Raw genomic sequence first — 26,150 nt, forward strand, 5'->3', positions numbered from 1 at the left:
GATGGCACCATTTTAAACATGTTCTGTCCCAAGGTTTGTCCATGATGTTAGACAGTGTTGTTGGTGATGGTGACACTGTCTACCTTGAAAATATTGTTAGTCTTTTAAGGGGCATTAATCTTTTTGATGCCATTTAAGTTTTTTTTAATTTGTACATTAGACGTTTTTTTTAATGTGATTCAATTTTAAGAATCACATTCCATTTAGTTCGATTTGAAATTAGAAAATGGTCGTAACATCAAATAACTCGAAAATAGGACTGAAAAGGCCAACTTCAAGTGACTAACGCTGCTGTTTGAACTTCCTGTTAGTCATCATGGCGAGGTATTATTAAAATTGTTATTACTTTCCTTTTTGAAAATGGCCATAACGTCAAATAACTTGGAACCAGGACTGGAAAGGCCAACTTCAGGTGACTGATGGTGGTTTTTTATGTACTTGTTAGTCTTCCTGGTGAGTTATGATAATTACAGTTATGCTACAGAAAGTCCTCTACACCTTGTATTACTTTAGTTTTTCTCTTAACATTGTGGACTAGATGTAAACATTGTTTTTTCTTAATTTTCTTTTACAAATTTTGCTAAATATACTTTAATTTTTAATTACTACTGGATGTTTGGCACAGATAGCCTAGCTGCTTTATGCCATAAAACACCAAATCAACCAACCAATCCTAGGTCATCTTCAGGTTCTTTTGTTTTTTTTTATACCCATACCAGCTGTTCTTAGATATGTAGCTATAATATTATTTTTGCTGAACAAGATTTTTTATTGTTTTGTTATTAAGAAATTATAAAAGTTTTAAATTTAATGAGGATCTTAACTAATAATTTTAAAGGTTACTTTTATTGGTCAGATTATGTATACAGAGGATATATTAAAACAGTTTTGAAGCCTCACTACATAGTTACAAGTCATGCCACAACACCTGGTAATGCCATATCTTAATAATTTTGTAGTGTACTTTTTATTGCAAAAGGATCTGTTGTGAGGATATCACTACTCCCTGTTAACTTTCCATAATCCATCTTGTGTCTGACGAAAAGGGTTTCCAGCCTAATTGCACAGAAGTGTTTGAACTGTGTTGACTGACTTAAGTGGTACACCTTCATGAACATTGCTGGTTTGCACATTTAAAATCATTTTGATATACATATCCCTCTGTATAACTAATGTAAAATTTAAATTTAAGTTTTTAGAATGCATTGATATCCATTTCATTTTCCAACTGATGTCTGAGATAATTGAAATTGTGTTGTGTAGAATTGACTTCTGTTGCTTTTTCTACCAGTGATGAGATACTACAATGTCAGCGAATCGAACACTCAACTGTCAAACTCTCATTTGGGGTTGAAGAGTTTCAGAGTGCCCTTGATTATCTTTTGGATGTTCGATGAGATCTAAAAGATTTTAACTCACAATAACTGCCAAATTCCCTCCTTCCTTCTGTTGCTTTTTCAAGTAGATATTCTTCTTGATTATGTACTGCTGCCAGTCTCTGTATTTATGGGTTCTCATACATTGCAAAACTCTGTACTTTGCTTACCAAATCTGGTGTATAATTCAGTTCGGGTCTTTTTGTTTTCTTTCTATATGATCTTGATGCTAGTAAACCCATATTTCTTTGGTTTCTAGTGCTATTAAGTATGAAAGATATCTCCATCATCTTTGAAATTCTGAAACAATCATATGGACATATCTTAATTGTATGCACAATTTGCATTTCAAAGGTTTTTTTTATATCCCTTTCTAAAAGGTGATTTATTTTTAATGACTACTTAAATTTTAGGCCCAGCATGGCCAAGCATGTTAAGGCGTGCGACTCATAATCTGAGGGTCGCAGGTTCGCATCCCCATCGCGCCAAACATGCTCACCCTCCCAGCCGTGGGGGTGTTATAATGTGACGGTCAATCCCACTATTCGTTGGTAAAAGAGTACCCCAAGAGTTGCCAGTGGGTGGTGATGACTAGTTGCCTTCCCTCTAATCTTACACTGCTAAATTAGGGACGGCTAGCACAGATAGTCCTTGAGTCGCTTTGTGCGAAATTAAAAAAAAAAAAAAAAACTTAAATTTCAAACAATTTCAAAATATAGTTCTTATACTTGCATTCCACTTTGACATTATATCAGCAGTAGTTGTCTTGTGACTTCTGATTTGCATGTTGAAAATATTTTTACTATAATATACACATCTCTCTGTATAACTAATATAAAAGTTAAATGCAAGTTTTTAGAATGCAAATGTTACAGTTGTGAATAACAAATATCTGGACTAAAGCTAGTATTGTTTAACAAAACTCGTGTTCTCTGCTATATGTTTTGTATCTAATGTGTTGTGGAAGTGAAACCTACATAAAATATCAATTAAAAACTTAGAATGTAAGCTGCATTTCTATAAGATATGTAAATGTATATTTTAATTAGACAATAAAAGCCAACTGAAACCAAAACTGTTGGTAGGATGCAGTGTATATGGCAATTTTATATTTAGGACAGCCCATGTTTGCATAAACGGTAAGATGAAAATTTTGTGGATCGTAATGTGTTATTGTAGGAGTGAAATGCTCACATTTTCTGTTACATTACCCATAACTGTATTATGTTCATTTTTGCAGCTTGTATTAAATAAAAAAACACCTACTGTGACTAGTTGATAAAAATCCTTTTATATTTCACAATTGAAAAATCATTTTTCTCTGTCACTTGTCTTTGAACTGTTGCTTTATTTGTAAATTTGGAACTCTGAATATCACTTGTAAATTTAAAGTTAAAATAATCTAAAGAAAATCAGCAATATTTTAAATAGTTTTAGGTAACCAAATCTTGAAGAGGTAATGGTGCAAAACTGTAAAATAATGTAATCATTTATTAAATAGTGCTGCCCTCTATACACAGTTTTTTCAAAACGCATGCCACAAGCCTTCCACACTCTTCTGTTGGGATCCAAAGTTCCAACATGTCTCTCATGCAAATCATCATACATCTACTCTGCACCATTGGGAGAGTACTACTATCATATTACCATGTGACTCCCTCTGTGTTCCACTATCAAACTGTCACTTCTGTTTTGGCAATGCTTGGATGCAAACTTGTTTTTCTAGACCACTTATTACCTTAGAAGTGGTTTAACTTTTATTTTTCTCAGTTCAAATTCATTTAATTTAATTTCACTTTTCTTTGAGAGCATTTGATTTACCTGTGTTTTTCGTGCATTTTTTACTAGTTTAATATCTAACCCGAAATCCAAAGTCATAGATACATATCATTTGTCTTTTACTGAATTCTGTAGCATGCACGTTGTCTTCTTTTCATGCCCTTCTTCTTCTAGTACGTTTTGAGCCTTTTACAGGCACACATCATTCTTAGGAGTTGATTCAGCCCTCATTGGCTTTCTTGGAGATATATCTAAGGTATGTGATGGTCTACATCTTGCCATAGTTATTTTGACCTTCCCTGTTTTTCTACCTCTCTTCCTTGTTTTTACTCATTACCTTATGTTTAGGTTTATACTGTGCTTTTGCTGCCTCATTGGATGATGGCATTGGTATGCCCAGTCCCCTATGGGTTTCAAGTCTGTTTGCCCTTGTGACTTTTAGGGCAGGCTCCCAAATTCTGGACTCCCAGTTGTGGATTTAGTCTTACCTGATTCAAGTGGGTTTTACTTCTAATTTGCCTGTTGTGGGAGTTGTATATTTTTAGCATTCAGTCCTTTGGTCTGGCTATTCCAACACATGTTCAAGTGGTTCACCCCTTTGCTCAACATATTCATACCATAGGGCTGCACTTTAATGCATACAAAAGTGACTGGCTTATTCTTACCCATTCCAGGTGGAATCAACCAGTCTGACTCATCAGTTGTTTCTCAGAGCTGTGCAGGTGGGATGATTCATCACATTAAGAGGGATCGTTCCTTTGTTCTTTCCAGTACCTTGTACATCTTGAGTGGTTTCTTCAACACTCATCTCAATAAGGCCCATTCTTTTCTTTGACTCAATTCTTTGGAACTAGCTATTCAGACAGTTCTGTTTGCTCCCTCACTTACTAAGGTTCTATCACTTTGGGGGAGATGGTCATTTCTAACCATGATCATATCCCTTGGCAAGGCTCATATGCATTTGCCTTAGTGGGCCCTTTATAACTAGTGAAATCTTGAATGGGATACATATGGTGTTTGCTTCCTCTTCCATGGCCAGATTTGCATCTGTTCATGGATGCATCTCTTTAGAGGTGGGATGCATGAGTTTATTACTAACATGTTTTGGGTCATTAGTCTGCTGAAGGGCATTCTCTTCACATCAGTGTCCATGAAATCTCTGGCTGTTTCTTGGGCATTGGATCATTTTCTTTCTATGAACAGCTGTCATTTTGATTATGATCCATTCTGATACATTGGATCTTATCCTTTGGGTCCATTCCTAGCACATTTGTTTGACAGTGTGCCATATTCTAGGTGCATTCATTCGGGTGATGGGTCATCTTTCCTGATTGGGATTGGGTTCATCCCATTGAAAGGTTCTAACATTCTTCTGTTTTTTAGTTTAACTGTATAGTTTAGATACTTCTTGTATAGATGAGTTTGCCACCACCCTCAATCACAAATCGCCTCTGTTTTGGTCCCCATCCTAGGGCTTTTTGCAATAGATATTTTCAGCTGTGATTGGTCTCACCTATTTTTTTTAGTTTCTTCTGTTATGGAATTACTTCATCAGGTATTCACCCTTATCCTTGCCACTTCATGCAGAGTTCTTTTGATTTCTCCTTACCGGTATGCTCAACCATGGTTCCCTCGTTTGCTTCAGCTCCTGATGATCCCTCCTATACCACTTCTGTTACCTCCAGATCTGTTGCATTAACCTCATTCACCAGTCATACATCCTGTACTTCTCATCCACCATCTTCACACTTGGCATTTGTCTGGTCTTTGGTGAGAAGATCCAGATTCTTTCACAGAGTAGTTTCTCACTTAGCTCATTTTGTCTATCTTTCTTCATTGGCTGTTTACATCAGGAAGTGAATTGTTTTTGGTTCCTGGGCTTAGGCTTGGAGTTTCCATTCTTATTACCCTACAGTTGCTTGTATCTCCAGTATAGCTCTTCGAGAAGGGCTTTTTGGTCTCCTTGATGTTTGGGTTTCAGGCAGCATCATAACACCATTCTGTTTTCCCATTTCTGCAGTATCTTTGTCTCATCTGTCCTTTCCATGTTAACCTGTTCTTTCTGACTCCGTTGACCATTGAAGTGTTTGTCACTCCTGGACTGGATCCTTCATGCCCTCACTTTACCTCCATTCAAACTCCTGTCTGTGTTTCCTGTTTTATGTCTCTTTGAAGATATACTTTCTTCTTCTTCTGGCTTGTGTACGTTGTAGGTTGGATATTCTTACCCATGATATTACCAGGACCTTGTACCACTTTATCCTTTATCCAGATTTTGCTTTCCTTCCTAAGACCCTTGCAATTTGAGAAGGTCATTCCACCTTTTTTCTGTATCTGTGTATCTTCTTTTTCTCATCTCTTCTGTTGTCCTGATCTGGATTGACTCCTCAGTCCTGTTTGTGCCTTCCATTATCATATTGCTCATACGACTTCCTTCTGAAGTCCTCATTCCCACTTTTTATCCTTTGACAACCTTCCTTTTCCCATGATCCTCTGACCAGTTGGGTTTAACATCTGATCTAGTTGGCCTCTTCCTCCTTGCATCAAATCTGTCTCCCTTGCCCCTCATATTTGCCAGCCTTTTGAAAAGATTTTATAATTGGACATGTAGATGACTCCATGCACATTTGTCTTCCACTATCTACGTTACATCACTATTTCTGCTTCCTCAGGGAATTGTATGCTACCCATGGTTATTCTGTAGTCTTTGGCATGGCTGTGACATGAGGAAAGTTTTTACTAATGCTTTCTTCTTTCTTTTTTTTATTGGACCCCTGTTTAAGCTTCAGTGCGGATTTCTCTTTTTCTGGTGAGGGGTGTGCCCTGGTATTCTTTCTGTACTTGGAATGGGTTCTACTTACATGGCTATAACCATTTGCAGAAAATTGATTCTTGTACATTTTCCATGGCTATGTATGCTTACCCTTGAGTTGGGATGTTTCCCAAGGTCACAAGTGTAAAGTCCTTGTGATAATTATATCAAAATGTGCCCATCCTGGACCATACCACCCATGGACAGCATGGGAAAAGCAGAAGGGGATTGTTGCCCATCTCATCCTTACTTTTCAGTTGACTAAATCAGTGTGGTATGCATTTAAAAATAGTAACTATCTATTTTTCTCCTCCCCCCCTTCTTCCAGTAGAGAATGGGAGTCTTTAACATTTACCAGTTTCAACCCATTGGGATGGTTCACCTGCTAGATGAACTCCACAATGATAGGTACTCTGCCAGTGTAAAGGGAGTTACAAAATATTCTGGATAAGTCCTAGTTTCCAGAGTTGAGATGCCCAAATGAATTTCAGTTTTCTGATTGGATTCCCTCCTCCTATGCCTTCACACACGTTTTGGATTGCCCGTCTTCCCCTCTCAACTTGACTTCTGTGTGTTGTGGGTCTTGGAGAGTCTACATGGCCTGTTTCTGCTGATGAAAATAAGAAAATGGAAAATAAAAATAAACTTTTTTAGCATTTAATAGGGAAAATCTGAACACTATGAAATTTGCCTAAATACTAGCTTGTCAAAAGTTTACGACTATACCAAAAAGAAGTCCTAAACAGGGTAGGAAATGCCCAACAACAGGTCTCAGTAGTGAGTTGCACAGCCATCATTGTGAATAACTTCAAACATTTGCTTTAGCATAGTCGAAATAAGCATTTGCTGAAGGCTGGCTAAAATGTTATTCCAAGTGGTAAAGAGACTTCACGAAGATCGTGCATTGTTTGGAATTGACGTCCATTTCTATAGACTTCCATTGCCATCCATCCCCAAACATTTTCAATGGGGGTTCAATTCAGGCGAACACACTGGATGGTTCAAAAGAATTGCGTTATTTGCCATGAAAAAGTCCTTTGTCCTGCAGGCATTGTGGATTGCAGTGTTGTCCTACTGAAAGATCCAGTCATTTCCACACAAGCGAGGGCCTTCAGTCAATAAAGATGCTCTCTTCAACATGCCAATGTAGCCAGCTGCTGTTTGACACCCCTGTATAACCTAAAGCTCCATTGTTTCATGGAAGGAGAAAACACCCCAGATCATGAGGGAACCTCTTCCACTGTGTCGTATAGAAAATGTCTCCGGTGGGATATCCTTATCGTGTCAGTAACGTTGGAAGCCATCTGGACCATCCAGGTTAAATTTTTTCTCATCAGAGAACAAAACCTTCTTCCACTTTTCTATGTCCCATGTTTGGTGCTCTTCAGCAAAGTTTAACCGAGTTGTTTCATTGTGTGGAAGAAGGTGTGGCCTTTGAAGACGTGAACAGTTTTTAAAGCTTTTTTCTCGTAGATGCTGTCTTATTGTTCTTGAGCTGCATTCTGCATCCATAAGGGCCTTAATCTGGTTTGACGATCAGCTGGTGTTTTGCTGGACAACTCGTTGAATTCTCCTGCTCAACACCGGCGAAATTTTCTTGGGCCGACCACTTGAAATTCTCGTTCTGTATTCCTCAGTCTTTTAAGAAATTTGCAACAGCAGTTTTGCTATGCCCAATCTCACCAGCGATGGCACGTTGAGAAAGACCTTGCTTTTGCAACTCGGCAATTCTGCCACGTTCAAACTCTGTCAACTTTTTAGCCTTTGCCATGTTTTTAACCAAAGTAATACAGGAGATGTCAGTGGGAGGTGTTGATAATGCTAATGCTTGAACACAAATGACTAAATTTTGTTGCATGTTAACCAATTAACGCTTTGTTTCAGTATGGTCTTAAAATTTTGACCACCTAGTATTTAGGCTAATTTTGTAGTGTTCACATTTTCCCTATTAAATACTAAAAAAGTTTTTTTTATTTTTATTTTCCCTTTTCTTATGTTCATCTTTTGAAGCTCTACTCAAATAAGTGGTTGAGTCCAACAATGCAAAATGCATATTTTTTTCTTTATGTTTATTGGTCTTAAGATTTTGGCCAGCAGTGTACATGTTTTGTGACCTATAGTTAATATTTTAATAAATCTGATCCATACTAGGTGAAAAATGTTTTCATTGTTTTCGATATTGGTGGTAAATAAATATCTTTCAGTTTTGGGAAGATGTTTTTAGATTGTGCAACTAAGACTTTATTAGGTGAAATCACTTGTTCAATCAAACGAAATAAAATGGGGTATTGATTGAATTTGAGTAGTTTAATACAGTTTTCGTGTGGGTGAATATTTGTGAACTTTATCAGATATCATGGCTGTTATTTCAAAAGGTATTCATAGTTTATGAACTTTGTTACCATTGTATTAATTTTTATAATTTCACTTTTGTGTGGACTGTATGGAATTTGTTTATGAAGTCAGACATGATTTTATTTATTCATTCAGATTCAGTTTAATTTATGTCAGAAAGTAAGTTGAATATATGGATATGTTACAGAACTGTCAAGGTGAGGAGCTTTAGCCATTGCTTATGAAATGTTTGGTTTAAATTTATTTTTCAGTGTCTGCTTCAAGTTTCAGTTTTATATTCCTTCCCCATTTAAACTGATAATGGTGAGGGACTCGTATGTGAGATGGAAGAACTTGTTGATTAAAGATTGTTGTAGTGGGTCCAGTATGGTGGTTGCATACATTTTGTTTCATACAATGCCAGGTTAATTGCATATTCACTAGTTGATTTTGTAGTCAGAATATTGTGAACTTACTTTTTGAGGGCCATGAATTTTAGTTCCAAACCTTGGTATGAGTTTATCACTGATGTATAAAGGGAGGGGTCTTAATAACTGGAATTGCTATTAATTTCAACCTTCTTTAATTATGTTAGAATATACCTCTAGCTAAATGCATTCATTTAATACTTCTTTTCATAGATGTTCTATGTGTAGTTATTATTAATAAAAATTTCTAAGTGCAAGTCAAGAAGAGTGTATAATAATACATTAATCACACTATATCTGCTATATCCAGAGCTGATGAGGCCTTTTATCCAATACAAAATCTTTTTTGTTAATCAAATCTCAAAAAATTTATAAATGTGTATTAATCCTTTTATTCATTTGAAGGTTATTCATGACATTGGCTAGAAACTTGTATCACTTTGGCCCCTCTGGGAATGGGTGTGATAGATGTGTTAGTCATGCATATATGAGTTAGGTTTGTTTTTTATTCTTTCCTGTGAATATTATTTGTACAATGCTAAAAATGCTAGAAAATATTTAAGAAATTGTGTTAAATTATGACATTTTTCTTTTCTTCCTTCCATAGCTTGATGAGGCCGAGACTATAAAGAATGTCACAATTGCCAAAGAATTGAAACTTCCACCAGTGAAGTTACATTGTTCTAGTAAGTAAAAAAATTCAAACACTATTTATTTAAAAGTTATAAATTTATCTAGCAGTTTCAGGTACTTGAATTTTTATGTTTTTGAGATATTAGTGTTTATAAATCACCCTCCCCTCTTTCCTCCATATCTTATTGTCATTACATCAATGTAACATCCAAGCATCATTTTGGCCTACACTTTCTTTCTAAGAAGCAAAGAATTTTACAGCATTAGCATGTATGTTGTAGAATCACAGAAATCAACCAAAGCTCATCTTTACTTGTACTGGGCCTTATGTGGCAAAGCATTGCTTGGGTTCCTACAATGTCATTCCTATTCTGTAACAAGTATAACAATAACTAATTATTAACTTTGTTATGTAGAGATGTTAAATTTACTAGAAAATGATGTAAAGAATGTAATTGGTTCAGTAAGTGCCATTTGAATAAAATAATGAAATTTTGTTCCTTAGATGATGATTTATCTCTCTTCATATATTTATTAGGTATAATGAAACAGAAAAACATTTTGTAAAGAAACAATGTTTTAAATATAGCAATCTTTTAAAATGATATTTCTCAACAATATTTAAGTTCGTTTTGAAGTGTGCTAATGAAAGAATGCATAAGTTCAGACTTGGGTAGTTTTCACAAAATATCTTGCAATTTGGTTTTATTGGATCTGTGAAATTATTAGAGCTTTCTCACACTTTTTGAGACTTGCAGATTACAACAAAATATGCAAATGTCTTGTAATTTTTAGGTTATATCAAATTTAAGTAAGTATAATCAGGTAAAAATGTTTGAGACCTATACTTCACATGTAATTGGTGTTTATTTGAAGCTATCAGGTTTCATCATTTTATGTTTTTATTAGGTCATTAGACAAATATATATGGTCAGCATGATTTTCTTTCACCACCCTTCATTGCTTAACCCTCATACAGTAGCCATCATCAATTGATACTGCTGCCTACAACATTTTTACTGTTTAAGGGTAAAAAAGTATGTGCAATTTACGGAGAACTGAACCTAACAGTTAACTTTGAATTATTAACCCTTTGAATGGATAACTGAATTTCAGGTGGATTCTCAAAGTGTAAATTATCCACTAGAAATGAAATTTTAGTACTTTTTGAATATCAAAATCCACTTGTTGAACTTTTGCTTGGGTTTGTATGGCACCAAGGCAGGAAATTCAAAGATGTGTGAGTGTTCTAATTGTTGCACCCTGAGGAAAGGTTTTTTGTGATGTGGGGTAAATTCATTTGTTGCACAAAACAGTTATAAATGTCAAGTCTGAATCCAGTGATAGCATCCAAAGGGTTAAAAGACTAACATTAATAATGTTAAATTGCAATGTTTTATATTATTCTTTATATATATATATATAGAACTACTGAAAATGAATTTGTTGTTTTCATGTTTGTGTTAGTCATGCATAGTTTCTGAAGAACAAAACTGTAAAGATTTAACATTTACAAAGAATACAGTACTTGTTTACAATTAGACCAATATATATGTTTTAGTGGTAATGTCAACCAATCAAAATGTTACACTCATATTATTGATTATTCTAGTGCTAGCTGAAGATGCAATTAAGGCAGCATTGAAGGACTATAAGGTGAAGCAGGAGACCATAAAAGCAGAGAAGGAAAAAAACTGAAGCTTCAACTTTAAGTTTGCATATATGTTCTAAAACAAAATCCACTGGAGATTGCTAACTCACATCAACAACTAGTATAGAAAATATGTGGTTAGTTTCATAGTTACAGTGGAACTTCTTTATTGTTATGCGAAAGATCTGATCATATGCCATTGAACTATTTAAAAAGTTATTAAAATACTCAGTATTTGACAAACCTATCCAAAAATTGTTTTCAATGTAAATATAATTAGATAAGATTCATCAGTGAATTTATTTTATGAAAATACAAGTGAATCACTGTAGATTATAAAATACATTAAAAACATTTAATTACATCTAAAAAAAGTGTGACACTTTTTTCTTTAACATGTTAAGGGATGCAAAAATACACAAGTCTTATGCTTGGGCTTACCAGATTTTGAGTTTTGCCCACCATGGAATAGTTTCCAATAACCATCTTAATTCATAAGATAGCATATGAATTTATAGGATTTGATAAAACTGGGGGTTGAGTTGTTCATTAAGTACTTAAGGAGATGAGTATGTGCAGTAGTTTCAATACATTTCATAAAACCTGCTGTAAAATGAACAGAATTGCTTGTTTTTACTGGTGGTTTCAAATGGGATTCCAGATTTTGACGTGGGAAAATTTTGAACATATCTGATTTAAATCAGGAACAAAATCTATAAAAAAGAAAGAATGGTATTTACAAGTCACTGAAAATGTATAAATACCATGAGTAAAGATATATGCAAGAAATAAGCAAAGGGGTAACAAAAATGATTATGAGAATTAATTATACTTTTCAAGCACAGGTGATAGTATCTATGTTACAGCCAACATAAAAGACATTTGTTTGCCTTAACCACCTTTGGAAATATAATTGGTGGGGTATGTGTTACAATAGAGTATGTAGCTTGGGAATTTTGTTACTTATTTTATATCTTAGATTTTATCTGTTTATTATTTTGTTGATGGAAACATATTGTTCAAGATAATTTATAAATAATCACCTATGCCACAATTTGTCAGTAGACTCACTTGTGATAAGATATTTTTTTTCATTCGTTATTGAAGTAATTATCTAATTTTCTCAAACCTCAAATCATCATTTCATGAGTTTACATTTCAGAGAAACAAGCATTATTCATCATACTACTTTCATGTTGAAGAAACTATTTTATAATATCATGTACTGCAGAATGTACCATGATGGGGGGGTGCTGTTTCTAAGAAGATATAATGACACACAGGGTAAGATCAAGTTAATAATTGACACTTTTTGAAAATTAGATTATTTTCAGAAGTAAAGTAAAAGAGGAAACTCAAGACCTCCCTTATTTTTTTGGAAACCCTTCTATTTTTAAAAATTAGAGGCTGCCTAATAGAATTACATATTCAAACACAAACTTTGATAATATGATTGTTATTCAGTTATAAATGTTAATTGAACAGCCAGTAAATGTAAAAGGTGAAAAGAAAAAACTAAGCTTCATATGGGTATAAAGATTAAAATCATTTACATACTTGAAAAAATGCCTTTGTATTGTAGCTGAGTGGTATATTTCTTTTGACTTTTCTGTCCTTATCACATTCCACATGTCTTGATTGGTTATAGATAACCATGTTGATCCAGTATATACCTTGGGTTGCTTCACTTTATTGTTTTAAAGTTTTTTCATTTAATCCATTTCCTGCAATTCCCTTATTCTATTGCTTTGTCTGTGATTTATTTCCTACCTCCCTGATCCATTGTGATTCAATGGATATCTTTCTTCCCATTAACTATTCTTCTTGTCTTCACTCAAACCATGCACCTTCTCCTTTCCCTGTATATCCAAACGGTCATCCAATGGAGGCTTCATTTGTTGTTGAGCTCTGGGACTACCACTGTTCCATTTATCTCCAGTTCTTTACTTTGGGTAGATGTTTTTACCTTGTTGGGATACTGTCTTACTCCTGTTACCATCTTTTACTCTTTCATGAGACTGTGACTGGGCAAGTTCCCTTTTAGCGTCGCACACACACACACACACACACACAAAGAATAAGAGGTATATATATGTATCCTGCTCTTTGACAACTGTGTGTCTGTACAGGTATACTTAAACTAGTAAAAGTCACATTGTAAGTCTATGATAAATTAACCACTATAATTCCATGGTCATGCAATGCACACTATGTAAATAGGGTGTTCCGCAAGATTGCTTGTAGGTTTAACCTCATGAGAGGTTTGCCCTTCCCAGAACATATTCATCCATGAGTAAAATTGTCCATCTCTACCATGCCTTGTATTAAATACGAGGTCTGTTCAAAAAATATGCGGACTGACGTCATAAAACAAAACGTACTTTATTTAGAAGTTACAGGTCTGGGACCCCTTTAAAGTACTCTCCTCCCCAATGCACACACTTATCCCAACGGTGTTTCCACTTGTTGAAACAGTCCTGGTACGCTTCTTTTGTAATGTCCTCCAGCTCCTTCGTCACATTTGCCTTAATCTCAAGAATCGTCTCAAATCTTCTTCCTTTCAAGGGTCTTTTGAGTTTGGGGAACAAGAAAAAATCGCAAGGAGCAAGGTCAGGTGAGTAGGGGGGGTGGGGAAGAACAGTGATCGAGCGTTTGGCCAAAAACTCGCGAGTTCTGAGGGCTGAATTGCACAGCAACGCAGTGCATCTTCAATTTTTCGGTCAAAATCACGTAAAAAGATCCAAGTGATATCCCACACTCTTCAGCAAGCTCCCTGACAGTCAGACGTCGATTTTCCCGATGTGTGGGTCGTCAGTTGACGTGGAAGGACGTCCAGGACGCTCATCATCTTCAATGGACTGTCGACCATCCTTAAAACGTTCATGCCACTTGAAACATGCCGTACGCTTCACAGCAACATCACCGTAAGCTGTGTTAAGCATAGCAAAAGTTTCAGTTGCAGATTTTCGAAGTTTAACACAAAATTTCACAGCAAGTTGTTGCTCCTTCAGGTCATTCATTCTGAAATCCGCCAAACGAAAAAAATTGCACTTCACTTAAAACCGCGTAGCTAATACACAAATGAAGATATCTGCAATCGGGAAATGGCGTCATAATCAGCTTATCTGTGCGAACCTAGCGACACCAAGCGGATTCCCCTGGAACCAACTGGAGCCACGCAATTCAAACAGTCCGCGTATTTTTTGAACAGCCCTCGTAATTGGTATGGTTTCATGGTCACCCATTGTAATGTCTCCAATACTGTTGTTCCTCCAGATTTTCCACACTTTATCCCCCTTTTCTTCCAGTGGAGTTTAAAGGTCCTTACCACTTTCCAGTTCCAAGCTGCTGAGGTGGTGGGCCATAAAGACATCCTCCTAAAAGGGGTAATGAAATACAAATAATGTATATATAATATATAAAAAACTATTCAGATGAGAATAAGGTGGCAGTGTTCTGCTGGTGTAGATGATGAGATATCCTCCACTAGGTAACATGGGAGTGAGCCATCAAAATTACAGTTCACCCCTTCAATTGGGATCCCTCATCCTACCCTCACAAGGATATTGATTTCTTATTGCTGATTTTGGTTTTAGAATTAAAACTATCAACATAAATCTTCACATATTTATTACAGATGTCTTCATTCCATTTCTACCTTTGTTACTTTCTCCATGTAGATTGTGGTGGAAGTATTTGCAGATTACATTTTTTCCCTTCTACCATCTCTTGTTGGTTATTATCCTGAGTGTGCTCCTGCACTTGGGACAGTTCCTATCATTATATATTTGAGTGAGATGTTTCACACTACACACAGACCTATTTTCAATGCTGGATGTCAGGTTCCTGGATCTATTGTTCAATATCATACATTATTATATAGAACATTCACGTGCCTGTTTATGGTTTGGAGAGTACAAGATTCCCTCTGATCTTATGAACTTGAGTTAAAGCAGGTATGGTCCTTTTTCCTGCTCCAATGTCACTACCCAGTGGTCTGAGTTTTGGATTGTGGTTGACTTGCTAGCATTATGGTCTTTCCTTCTCTCACGTGAATGTCTGTACTTGGTGGATGGGTTTTGTATTGTAGTTGATTTACCAATGGTATGATCCTTGCCCTACCCTTGTGTGAATGTTGGTTCCTTGCAGCATGGGTTTGGATGTGGTTGACTTGCCATGTATGGTCTGCCATGTCCTGTCCACTCTGCATCTAGGGGCACATCTTTTAATCTTACTCACTTTTATGTTTTCTGTTACTGAGTTTCATAACTTTTAATATATGATGTGTTGTTTGAATCACTATCTTGCCATTGGTCTCTCCCCTTTTGATGTGCTCCTACCATTTTCATTCCATATATACAATATCCTTCTATAAAGGGCAGAGAATATACTTCAGAAGCAGTGCAGTTTTTTCATGTATGATCTATGACTTCAAAGAACACTCCCAAAGAGATTTTTGGAGAATTTTGAAAGATGCTTCTTTCTTTTCCTTGCATAAGTCCCTTTATCTGTTCAATGTGGGATTCTAACTATTTGTGAGAGGAGGTAATGTATCATTTCAGAAGTTATAATTTTTCCCATACTGAAAATGTATTCCATGAAGTACTTACTTTCATACTTCCTTCCAACTGAAGACCAGTGCTTCAATTTCCTGCCAAAATTCAAAGTGATTGTCTAGTGGAACTTAATAGAAGGGGAGTTGTATTATGATTTGCTTGCAAGATGCACTGGAATTGCTTAATTCCAATAGAGGGCATCACTGAACAAGAATAGCTATTTTTGTAGGTGTAGCAATAAATTAAAAAACTGATATTGATCAAAATTTTTAATAAAAATTGTCATTAAAACAAATCAAATATAATAGTATTTATAGAAATTTTATTTTTTTAATTAAATGATAAAAACAAATTTATTACATAAAAAAGCTGAAAAATAATGTGATCACTATGCCTAGATTTCCATGGGAACAGGCTTCCTTGGCTACGACTGATTCTGATAGCCAAAAATGTATGCTAGAGATAGAATAAAACAAGTACTAGATATTCTTTAAGACTCATAACGTGTATAATTCTACGTATTAATTTTCCTAAGTTGTTCTCAACATTAAAATACCTTTAATTTGGAGGTTTTGGCTCTCTTGCCAAAACCTTCAGTGATACATTGCTGCCTGATGAAAGCTTTGGAAGGAGAGCTCGAAGGTTGTGAGTAAATGAAAATTAACACAGAGAACAGCCCATGTATAATTTTACATACAAGTATTGATTGGTGATTTAAAGATAAATCATTTCTTACCAGTCAGTATTTGCATAATGAAATTTGATTGAAATAAATACAAGATTTGAAAAGAACAAAAACAAAAAAACAAAGTGTAATGTTTGCAGTTCACATGCCAAAGATATACAATAGGTATGTAAGTTTGAACAGTTGTTTATGTTTTATTTGTGAACTAAATATTCCATCTTGTTGAAATATCAAATTTATGAAAATCTTGAGTACAAATGTTCTTGAAATGGTTACAATTAAATTTTTGGAGGTTCTTGAGGTTATGCAAGTGAAATGTGAAAAAATAAAACTAAAATAATCTTTAACAGAGTTAGTAGAGGCTTCAGAAAATCACATACACATCTCCAGAAAAACTACTTTATTAAAAAATTGTAGTTTTCTTTTTTGTAATAGAATTGTCATGTTTACTAAAACCATTACAAGTTTAATTTAGCTACATCCAGTAAATTCAGAATTATATACAGTCACACAGTTTCAAGGTTGGTTCCTTATCTAACATCATTCTTACAAGAATGAAGTACCCACTTTCATACATACATTTGGACCACTCAAATGAAATGGAAAGTAAAGGCTGTGTCTAATTGCAGTTCTGGTTGCATGAAATGTGTAAAATCTAATTCCATATTTATTTGTTAAAATTTATAAAAAATATTTTCTGTTTTTGAAATAATTGAATATCTACTGCTATTTATGACTTTTGTAAGAGATACTCTGTTTATCAACAGTAGGATAATCCATCATAAACCTGGTAATACAAACCTTTTCATGACTTATTTACTGACTTTTAAATTAAAATGTCCAATGACATAGCTTCCTACTAGTAACAATTTCAAATCTATTTGATTACCTTTTTTGCTAGGATTAAAATAAAGCAGCTACCTTGAAAAAATAATTATCTCATTTAAGAAAACTGTGTTTGAAGAAAATAATTTATTGTGCCCACTTCAAACTTTAAATACTGTTGCATTATTTCTAGTTTATTTTCCAGAATATGTTTTAAGATAAAGACATTAACGAAATGTTAACAGTTTTGAGTTTGATAGTTTACAGTTCCTGTGTTGTACACTACAAAACATTTATTTGTAATAGTATCTACTATGAAATAAGCACTTGTACAAAGGTTCCACATGTTTATTTACTATGCTTTGCTACCTTACTTCTGTCACTATTATCACCAAGAAAAATATTTTATAATACAAATTTTTAATTCTAATATCTGCAAAATATTTTTGAAGCACCATCAAAAGTAAAAATCATGGAACTGGACGACTGAACAAGAACTATTATTTATCTTCAAAAACACTTGGTGTGATGAAAATGACTACTCAAAAATATATACAAGAATGATAATAAATGAAATACTACAGTCTTATCAGTAACATTTCAAAATTATATTCTATCAGGCAACTAGTAATTATGAGTGATTTTTTTTTTCTACCTGATCTCTACAAACAAGTTTTGAACATTACAATTTGTGACTATTGTTTGTATATAATTATTTGTACAATCAGAGTTTAGCCAAATGCTGACAAGCATTAACAGTTTAATACATTTTTTTTAAAATTCAACAGTATATGTAACATTACTGTTTTACTGGTGCATACAATATTATGGTATATGTTCTTACTTGTATGAGATTGTGAAATTTTAACCCACCTTACGTTCTGAAATTTAATATCAAACTGTGCACAAAACCTGCAGATAAGTCTTAAAAACGTTTATTCCACTTTTTTGGTAATAACTAAAAGCACTCATGCCTGCACTATATTTGTTATGGAATGAAAACTGGTTATAATTTTTCCTGTGTAAAGAAATGCCTTATACCTAAACTGTGGATGCTTACAACAGCACATGGCTTTATTTCAACTGTTTAAGTATGCTGTTAAGGCTGATAAGCACAGCATATTAACGTAATTTCATAATTCTATGCAAAACATACCAAGAAATGCACCATTTATTCCCTGGTTGTTCCCAATTTTTAGGAAATTAAAGAGGCTATGTGAGATGGTAATGTCTCACTAGTAAGAAATGGTTTAGAAAAGTATTGAACTGTAATTAGCATAACTTATTATTTTCATTGATTTCTCTGTATAATTTGCATAATATTATGAAATGTCTGTATCTTACCTAGTAGTTAGTATGGATGGTTATCAATAGGACCTTTACAATCTATTGTATACTGAGGAAATATCAAAAGCATTGTAGTTCTGAAGTTTGTTATGATAATTTACAAGTGATTTTACAATTTATAAAACTGAGTTAACCTTAACATTTAACAATTTAGATTATTTTCCTGTTACATCACTGTATACAGTTAAAACAAATGAATTAATGCAAAACTAACTAGGCTAATGCTATTAGGCACAACAGTTTACAGGAAATTGCTTACAACTCACTTAAAGCTGAAAATCTTTGAGTACACTTTGTACACCACCTGTTGTATCATACAATTTTGTACATAGCATTAACTTCATTTTTTCTGTGCCTAGATCACATTAACAGTTTTAAAGATGTAGATAATGGAGTTATTAGAACTGGACACAATAACTTTGAAGAAGTTCAGACTCCTCATTTTAAGAGAAATGTATTCTTCATTAAAACACATCACCTACCATATCATTAAACTTCTACCTATACCAAATAAATATGGAAATATTAAGAAAAAACATGTTTATTACACCACAAGTAATAAACTGGAAGTTAATACTTTCCTATTCTGAAAATGTATTTCCAATAGATACTTTCCTTTTTTTACAGTTACAGCTATTGTTAATTTCACTGCTCTCTAATGTGCAACTTTTTGCTTGCCACTAGCCTTGAATTCCCACCTAATTGCACGTGATTTAGTTGCTTTTTAGCATGTGACAAACCCTTCTATCTTACTTCAAAATTAGGCATGAAAAACAACACTGGAAGTATGAGAGGAGATAAATATTTATTGGAAATATATGAGTACTCTTCAAAAGCTTATAAAGAACATCTGTGAGAAAGCACACCACATCTCAACTTGGTAACTCTTTACTCAAGTGTTGCCAACTGATGTTGTGTCACAAGTTATCCACATGAAATTCAAAAGGAAGAAGGTGTGTAAAATGGCTAGGGTGCAACAAACTATAATTGAGAGGTCAACTCCATTCCATACAAGTGGCACCAGGATAAACTCAACAATTCACCTCAGAATCTGGATCAACATGTGTACAAATCAAACACAACCTGGAAAAATAAATTGTGGAAATGCAACATGGTCCAAAACCAATCAGCATTGGGAATATATCCATTCTGTGTTGGCTGGTCCAACACCAACCAAAACCAGTCACCCACAAACTAACATCCAAGGAGGAGCAAACTACAAAATATTGGAAAGATTCAGTCCAGATGCATGGCAAGAGGATAGTCATGTCTTCTACACAGGAAGAAAGCCACTACTCTTGACTGGGCAGAAGTGTGCACACTCGGGAGGTTTCCTCCATGATCCACCACTCCAGCAGCTAAGAGAAAAAGACTTCCATACTCCACTGGAGAGTTGGGAGGAATGCATCACTGGAGGAAAAGCAATGAGTGACCATAATACCATATTGCAAAAAGCAGATCATTCCTGATTCTGGAATCTAAGGTACATTAGAGAGGGTTACTCACAACCTCTTTCTACTTAACTCCTGTTAGTCTGGCATGAACTCCCTTATGCCTCAATATACCTGAGGAAGAACCTGCAAGTGATCTTGTGGAACACACCATCTTAAAAGGGAGCATGACAAACCTTGTATATATCACAGTGCAAATGCTGGAGATCACTATACCTGGACAGGTATCACTTGCTGCAGAGCAGGGTCCATAACATGTAAAGTATGTCCCTTAAAAAAAATCTTATCCAGTCAGAGTTGTACCAACACACACACAATCGCTGCAGGGAAAAGGCAATATCCAATTAAGCAAGAAACTGCCAGATGATGCGAGTTCACATGTTGGCTTGGATAATCTCTTCCAAAGGACAACGAAAATAAGTAGCTGAGGACATCAGAATGTGATAGATCTGATGGGATGAAGCAAAGAACAGTTGGCAAGATTAGATAAAGGATACTGTATGTGACAAATAACACTGTAAAGCACAGACTGGACACATAAGACAATTAAGATCAAAGGATATGGAAGGAAGGGAAAAAGGGTGAAGGAACAATATCTTTGTTGGGCAGATGATGTTTTTGAAACATAGGAACAAATGGGATATAAAAGGATACATATAGCATACAAGTCTGACCAAAGACATCCACAAGTCAAATGGACAAGGAAATAAATGTTCAAGGAGACAAAATATAAGGAACATGAGGCTAACAGTTTGAAGAGAGGAAGGGAAAGGTCATGAAGAATAATATTTAGATTCCAGCCTAGCAACTGCGTGGAAGAAGGAGGAGGGTGAAAACATACAGACCAAAATAATAGGGAAATAACTAGAATCCATGCTGTATAGACCAACTATGGAATATGATATACAGACATGGATGAGAAACAGTCAGAGTGAGACAACAGGAATGCTACACTTGTGAATAAGCCCAAACCCTTGCAAGGGACATGACAAAAGGTGTACATTAAGATAGTGTGTGGGAATGGCAGGGTGAAGCACCCCTTAGTGAGGTTGGTAGAGAAGGGACCAGGAGAAAGGTAATGGAGGTAGTTTCTGGAGAAGGAACGGAAACAATGGTAAAGCTGGCCAGAAAGGAATCACAAGAAGAACTTAATACACAGTGGATTAGAGGAAAGGGAATGATTGATGGAAAAGGTAATTTTCATCCTGGCTGAATGCACCCACAGCCAAAGGATATGGACCAAGAGAGAGGAAGTTTGGCAAATGCATACATCTTGGAAATATTCGAGAACATAGTCAAGAGACTACTCTATGGGTTGAACCTTGTCAGGAAGGGATATGCAAATTGTGACAAGCTTGAAGGCACCTTGTTTGTGACAATCAAGCAAATGAATCTGACTACTGTGAGCCCATAACAGGAGATCTATCATGTATGGGAACAGAAGAACCAGGATGGATTGCCCCTTCTCAGATGATGTATGGGGTAAATGTCAAGTTACTCAAATGAAAATCATAACTGTCATGCCCCACAGAGGCAACACAAATTGAACCATTGCTCGTCAAATAACAAGGAGTTCCAAACGACTGATTTCAAGAGCTAACTCCTCTTGAGACTAACAGTCTAAGATCTGCTGTGTATTGCAGCATGCACCACATCTTGACAATGATGCATTTGTGAAGACATGGATATGTAGATGGGGAGGAAGAATAGGTACCATCTATTGTTGTGTTGTCCTTGTTTAATCACCAGACGAAGCCAGACAGAAGGGATATCTGTTCAGTGATCTCGTAGTATCCACAAAGAGGAATGTATGTGGTGATGGTCAAGACACCAAAAGAAACAGAACCTCTTGACAGGGGGAGAATGTACTGATAATACTCTCTGAATTAACTCCATGGCTTGCAAACAAAGAGGAGAAGGGTGGGCTTGACTTAGATGCAAATTGTAAAACACCTCTTGATGATGAAGATATTGAGGGGATGGACTTCTCCACCTTGATAATCTAACACATTTGAGCAGCAACTCTGAGGAAGATTACAAAGGATAGAGCAATAAAAAGTCAACTGCTCATATAATGATGCAAATTGAGCTTGTGAGAATGTAGGATTCAGGCGAACAATAAGACCACTTACAACACAGGACAGGATAAATTGAAAACAGGATGCTCATTCCCAGTTTTCTTAAGAAGGCAAAGAGATGAATAGAATACTGGAAGCACAAAGAACAATGATATGCAAATATGTGAGCCTCTGCAGTATGTGGGAGGTGTGGCTTACTATCCTCTACATATATTTAATCTACAAAACATTTACAAAGGACCTCAGTATTAGGCCAGGGAGGGAGGATCAAAGACTTTGAACAAGATGATGCAATTAATAAAAAAGGGGGAGAGATCAAGTGATACAAGTGACAAAGAGAAAACAGCATGCCTAAGATATCAAATCTAAAAAGTGATGACTGAAAACACTGCTGTATAGAAAAGAAATAAGAGAAGAAAGCTGTCCATGTCCACATCATCCTGATGCAAGACCACAAGTAATGGCAGAATTGCTTGTAGATAGGAGCATGCTTTGTCCTACACGATAGAAGCTATCTCCTAACTACGGATAACCTGCAGCTATTTTCACTGCACCATCAATAGTCATTTTTGTCATAATATTAATTTGTGAATTCATAAATATTAACTGGTTACCAGTAATTGAGTGAAATATAGAATTCACATCAAATAAAGAAATCCAACTCAACAGTGCATTATAAACAATATTTTAAAATGTAAAAATCAATAACTGAGTATTTTCGAAATGCACTATAGAAAAAAAAGTTTGAAGTCAAGCCCTAGGTCTTAACATATTTGCTGAAAAGGTCATATGAGTGGAAAAGTGCTTTGACCCAACTTCAGTTTTTGTACTAAACAGTAATTTTGTTGCCAGATTTAGTGTTATTAGGCATAAATATGGATTCTGTTAGTTTCAAAAAATGAGTGACATGGATCTCTATGAACGTCCATTTAGTCTGAGGACCATGTCAATCACATCATTTTGTGCTAACAAAAGGAATATTTAACAGAGTTATAGAATGAAAAAAATGTATATTATTGAGAAGGATTTAAAATTCAAATTTTTGTTTCATAATATATGTGTATAAAGAATCACTTTCTGTATTGTGATATATATCTGTGCACAAGTAAGTGTTGTGCCTAAACTTTATTTTAAAACCATCATAAAAGCTTAAGAATAAGCCTTATGAACCAGATTCAATTAGCTCCTTACAAATTTAAATTACTGAAAACCACCTCACTCATGTAGGAGTGAGAAGGGAGCGAGTGTTAACAATGTCACACCAAATAAAGAAGTGAAGATTGGATTCAACTACGTAGAGACAGCTATGATATGAGGGTATGGTGCATGCTGAAATGCAGCTGAATTGATTAAAAACTGATAACTCGTTGTTTCTTAGGTTCACCCATGCTGAATCATAAAAACGTCAGTTTTTGTGTTTTTGGTAAAAAAAGTGATAGGAGTGAATTGTGCCCATAGAATACAATTACTGTTATAGGGGCAAGTTAATCTTAATTTTGAAAAAACAAGAATGCAGGGATTCTCTTAATGACAACCCGTCACACATAACTTCTAATTGTATTGTTTAACAATATTTGTGAATTACAGATTTCATCCCTCAAACAGGTATTTATATAACTATTACTACAAAGTCATTACTTATGATATAATTTGAACTATTAAATTTATGGGAGTGTCACGTGAGCTACAGTTCTAATCTTACAGGAACGTGTTTAAATTTCAAAAGCTATGTTTATTACCTTTCCATACCTTGTAAAACTATTGAAGTGGTTGATTTTCATGAAATTGGTGTTACATTTACACACTTTCATATAATCTAAACTATACTGTGTACAAACATCCCCATTTTATAAAAATCCATTTATTTAATGAGTGAGAATTATGACATGTTAAAGACAGATTTTTAAAGTCTCAAAGTAGTTTTAATATTTCTATTTTATCTACAAAAAATATCATTCAACTGGATATATATACATATACACACATGCACACACACAACCAATGATCTTTAGTAGTTGTTGTAGTCAGGTTTTGTGTACCCATAATTGTTTCTCTAATATTAGGTTGAGGAATAATTCGTGAACGTTTTTAAATAATTTCATTCAAGCATTACATGCAAGACTATACAATACTTCAATGCATGAACACATTACACCCAAAACATTTATTATGATACTTTATTTCATGTAATACCTAGGTATATAGTATGCATTGTTTAAAACGAAATTGCAAGAAATTAAATGCGAAAAGCAGATGGTGTCGAAAATGCTCGATTTTGTCCACTTGACATTCCATTTAATGAGCTGAAAATGAAAGCAAAAATTAAAGACATATGAAAATCAAACACACCATCTATTAGAGCAAAAAATTATCTACCAAATGACATGAAATATTTTGTGAAAGCGTTTCATTTATGAATATATTTTGTTAACTTGAAAAAACGCTCGCGAATTATTCCTCAACCCAATACAATCATGTTACTTACATACAACTTTCTTTCCATTAACCGAGTACAAGAAAATTATAAACTAGAAATCACAAACAATATAAAAAACAGTAGTAATTATTTATCACAGTGAGTCAGAAGATTAATTATTCATAATTATCATGACAAAACTTCGTCTTAATTAATTAAATAAACAAAAAAGAAATGAGTAAAGGCTTAGTAATAAATGATGTATTGACGAGTATTTAATTCACGATTTTGGAAACTGCTCCTGGGTATAACATGTAGAAATGGCTAATGACAAAAAAATACTAGATTGTAAAGTTGTTTTTGTTTTACTTTAAAATTAATAAAATTACACTATATACATCTTTATTCAGCTGACAGCAAATTATCTGATGTATGAACTACTTTTCTTTCCCAATTATAGGTGTGTATTCTGTATGAAACAATTTGTAAATATCAAGTCACAAACCACAATTAATACAATATTTGTTGCCAGATGCCAGACTTATAAGACTAGAAAAATAAGTAGAATATTTGTATTCTCAGTGGTTTCCATTATTCTTTTCAGACCACAATGTTTTTAATTTAAGAAGTCTGCTAATGTCTAGAACAATAAATTTCATCCTTAACCAGTTAATTGTTTCTTCTGCTGTAAACTTAAAATTAACTTTCCTATAATGATATAAAATTTCAGTCAACCAACAATGCAATAAATCTGTACACTAATTTTCAAATAATTTTGAACTTATTTTCATTATGAAGCCCAGAATTTCTTCTTGTGAATATAAATTTGTAATAGTTTAATACCAAAGGAAAAAAATGACAAACAATATTATCAATGTTTTAGATTTCTTCTGAATTTTTTCATAATATACAACACACACTCAAAAAATTGGTTGTTTTTCTTTAGAGGAAAGCCACACTGGGCTATACAAAGTATTGAACACCAGATTTTTGTAGATTTACCATTGTCCCACCTTGGGAACAACAAAAATTGTACTAATATTCCTTATGTACCTTTTAAGTGGTTTTGAAACTATTAAGTACCATCTAAATGATATTTAAATTTGCATTGGTAATGTATCTTTGTAAATCATCTTCAGTAGGTTCTACTTTAAGAACAACAGGTGCTCCTCACTTGATTGACTACACTATTTCTAAATGTTTCTTTTTGTACATTGCAACCACATTGTTGTAGATGCATAAAGCACTGATATTACCTTAACTACGTTTATGTTTCAAGTAACTAAAAATTTAGGTTATTTTAAAAAGTGACAGAACCAGTTATAGTATATAATACATATATACATAATATCAGAATCCATGAATAACAGTATCTTTGCTGACATCAACCACAATATTGCAACACTAAAAATAAAATAAAATAATGTAAATCAAAAGAATAACAATTATTATCTTGCACACTCACAGACTAGCAGATGTGTATATCACAAGTCTACCTTACATCCCAGAGTTAGATTGTGGACGGAAAATATTAACCTTGTTTCTATGAACTTCAATCAAGTAATGTCATCTATTAAGCCATTTTCTTTGTAACTGGACAGAACTCCATCTTTTTCTTTGTCTTCACAACTTTCTGCTATGAGATCTTCTGCTAATGCCCAATTTATGTTTCCACCTTCTGTAAGAAAAATAGCATACTGTGAACGTGTGAATTTATTCCAGAAATCTAGGTAATATAACCACTTTCTACTCTTTATATTGTTTGTTGCAAAAACTAGT

General features: G+C 34.4%; 2 protein-coding genes across 5 annotated transcripts in view; one reads left to right on the forward strand and one right to left on the reverse strand.

Moving 5' to 3' along the window:
* IscU (Iron-sulfur cluster assembly enzyme) overlaps positions 1 to 11,387 on the forward strand; it is a 32,157-nt gene extending 20,770 nt beyond the window's left edge. Inside the window, exons 4-5 of the mRNA XM_076517818.1 lie at positions 9,337 to 9,415; positions 10,975 to 11,387. Coding sequence (XP_076373933.1) covers positions 9,337 to 9,415; positions 10,975 to 11,060 — 165 coding nt within the window. The 3' untranslated portion in view covers positions 11,061 to 11,387. The remainder of the gene's footprint in view (positions 1 to 9,336; positions 9,416 to 10,974) is intronic.
* A 5,250-nt stretch (positions 11,388 to 16,637) lies between these two features.
* Positions 16,638 to 26,150, reverse strand: part of LOC143258608 (uncharacterized) — a 56,663-nt gene continuing 47,150 nt past the window's right edge. For all 4 annotated transcript variants that reach the window (XM_076517813.1, XM_076517815.1, XM_076517816.1 and 1 more), the window contains exon 10: positions 16,638 to 26,049. In XM_076517813.1, the coding sequence (XP_076373928.1) occupies positions 25,928 to 26,049 (122 nt within the window). In that variant the 3' untranslated portion in view covers positions 16,638 to 25,927. The remainder of the gene's footprint in view (positions 26,050 to 26,150) is intronic.

Source organism: Tachypleus tridentatus, chromosome 8 (assembly GCF_004210375.1).
Source record: "Tachypleus tridentatus isolate NWPU-2018 chromosome 8, ASM421037v1, whole genome shotgun sequence".
In the NCBI taxonomy this organism is placed as follows: Eukaryota; Metazoa; Arthropoda; class Merostomata; order Xiphosura; family Limulidae; genus Tachypleus; species Tachypleus tridentatus.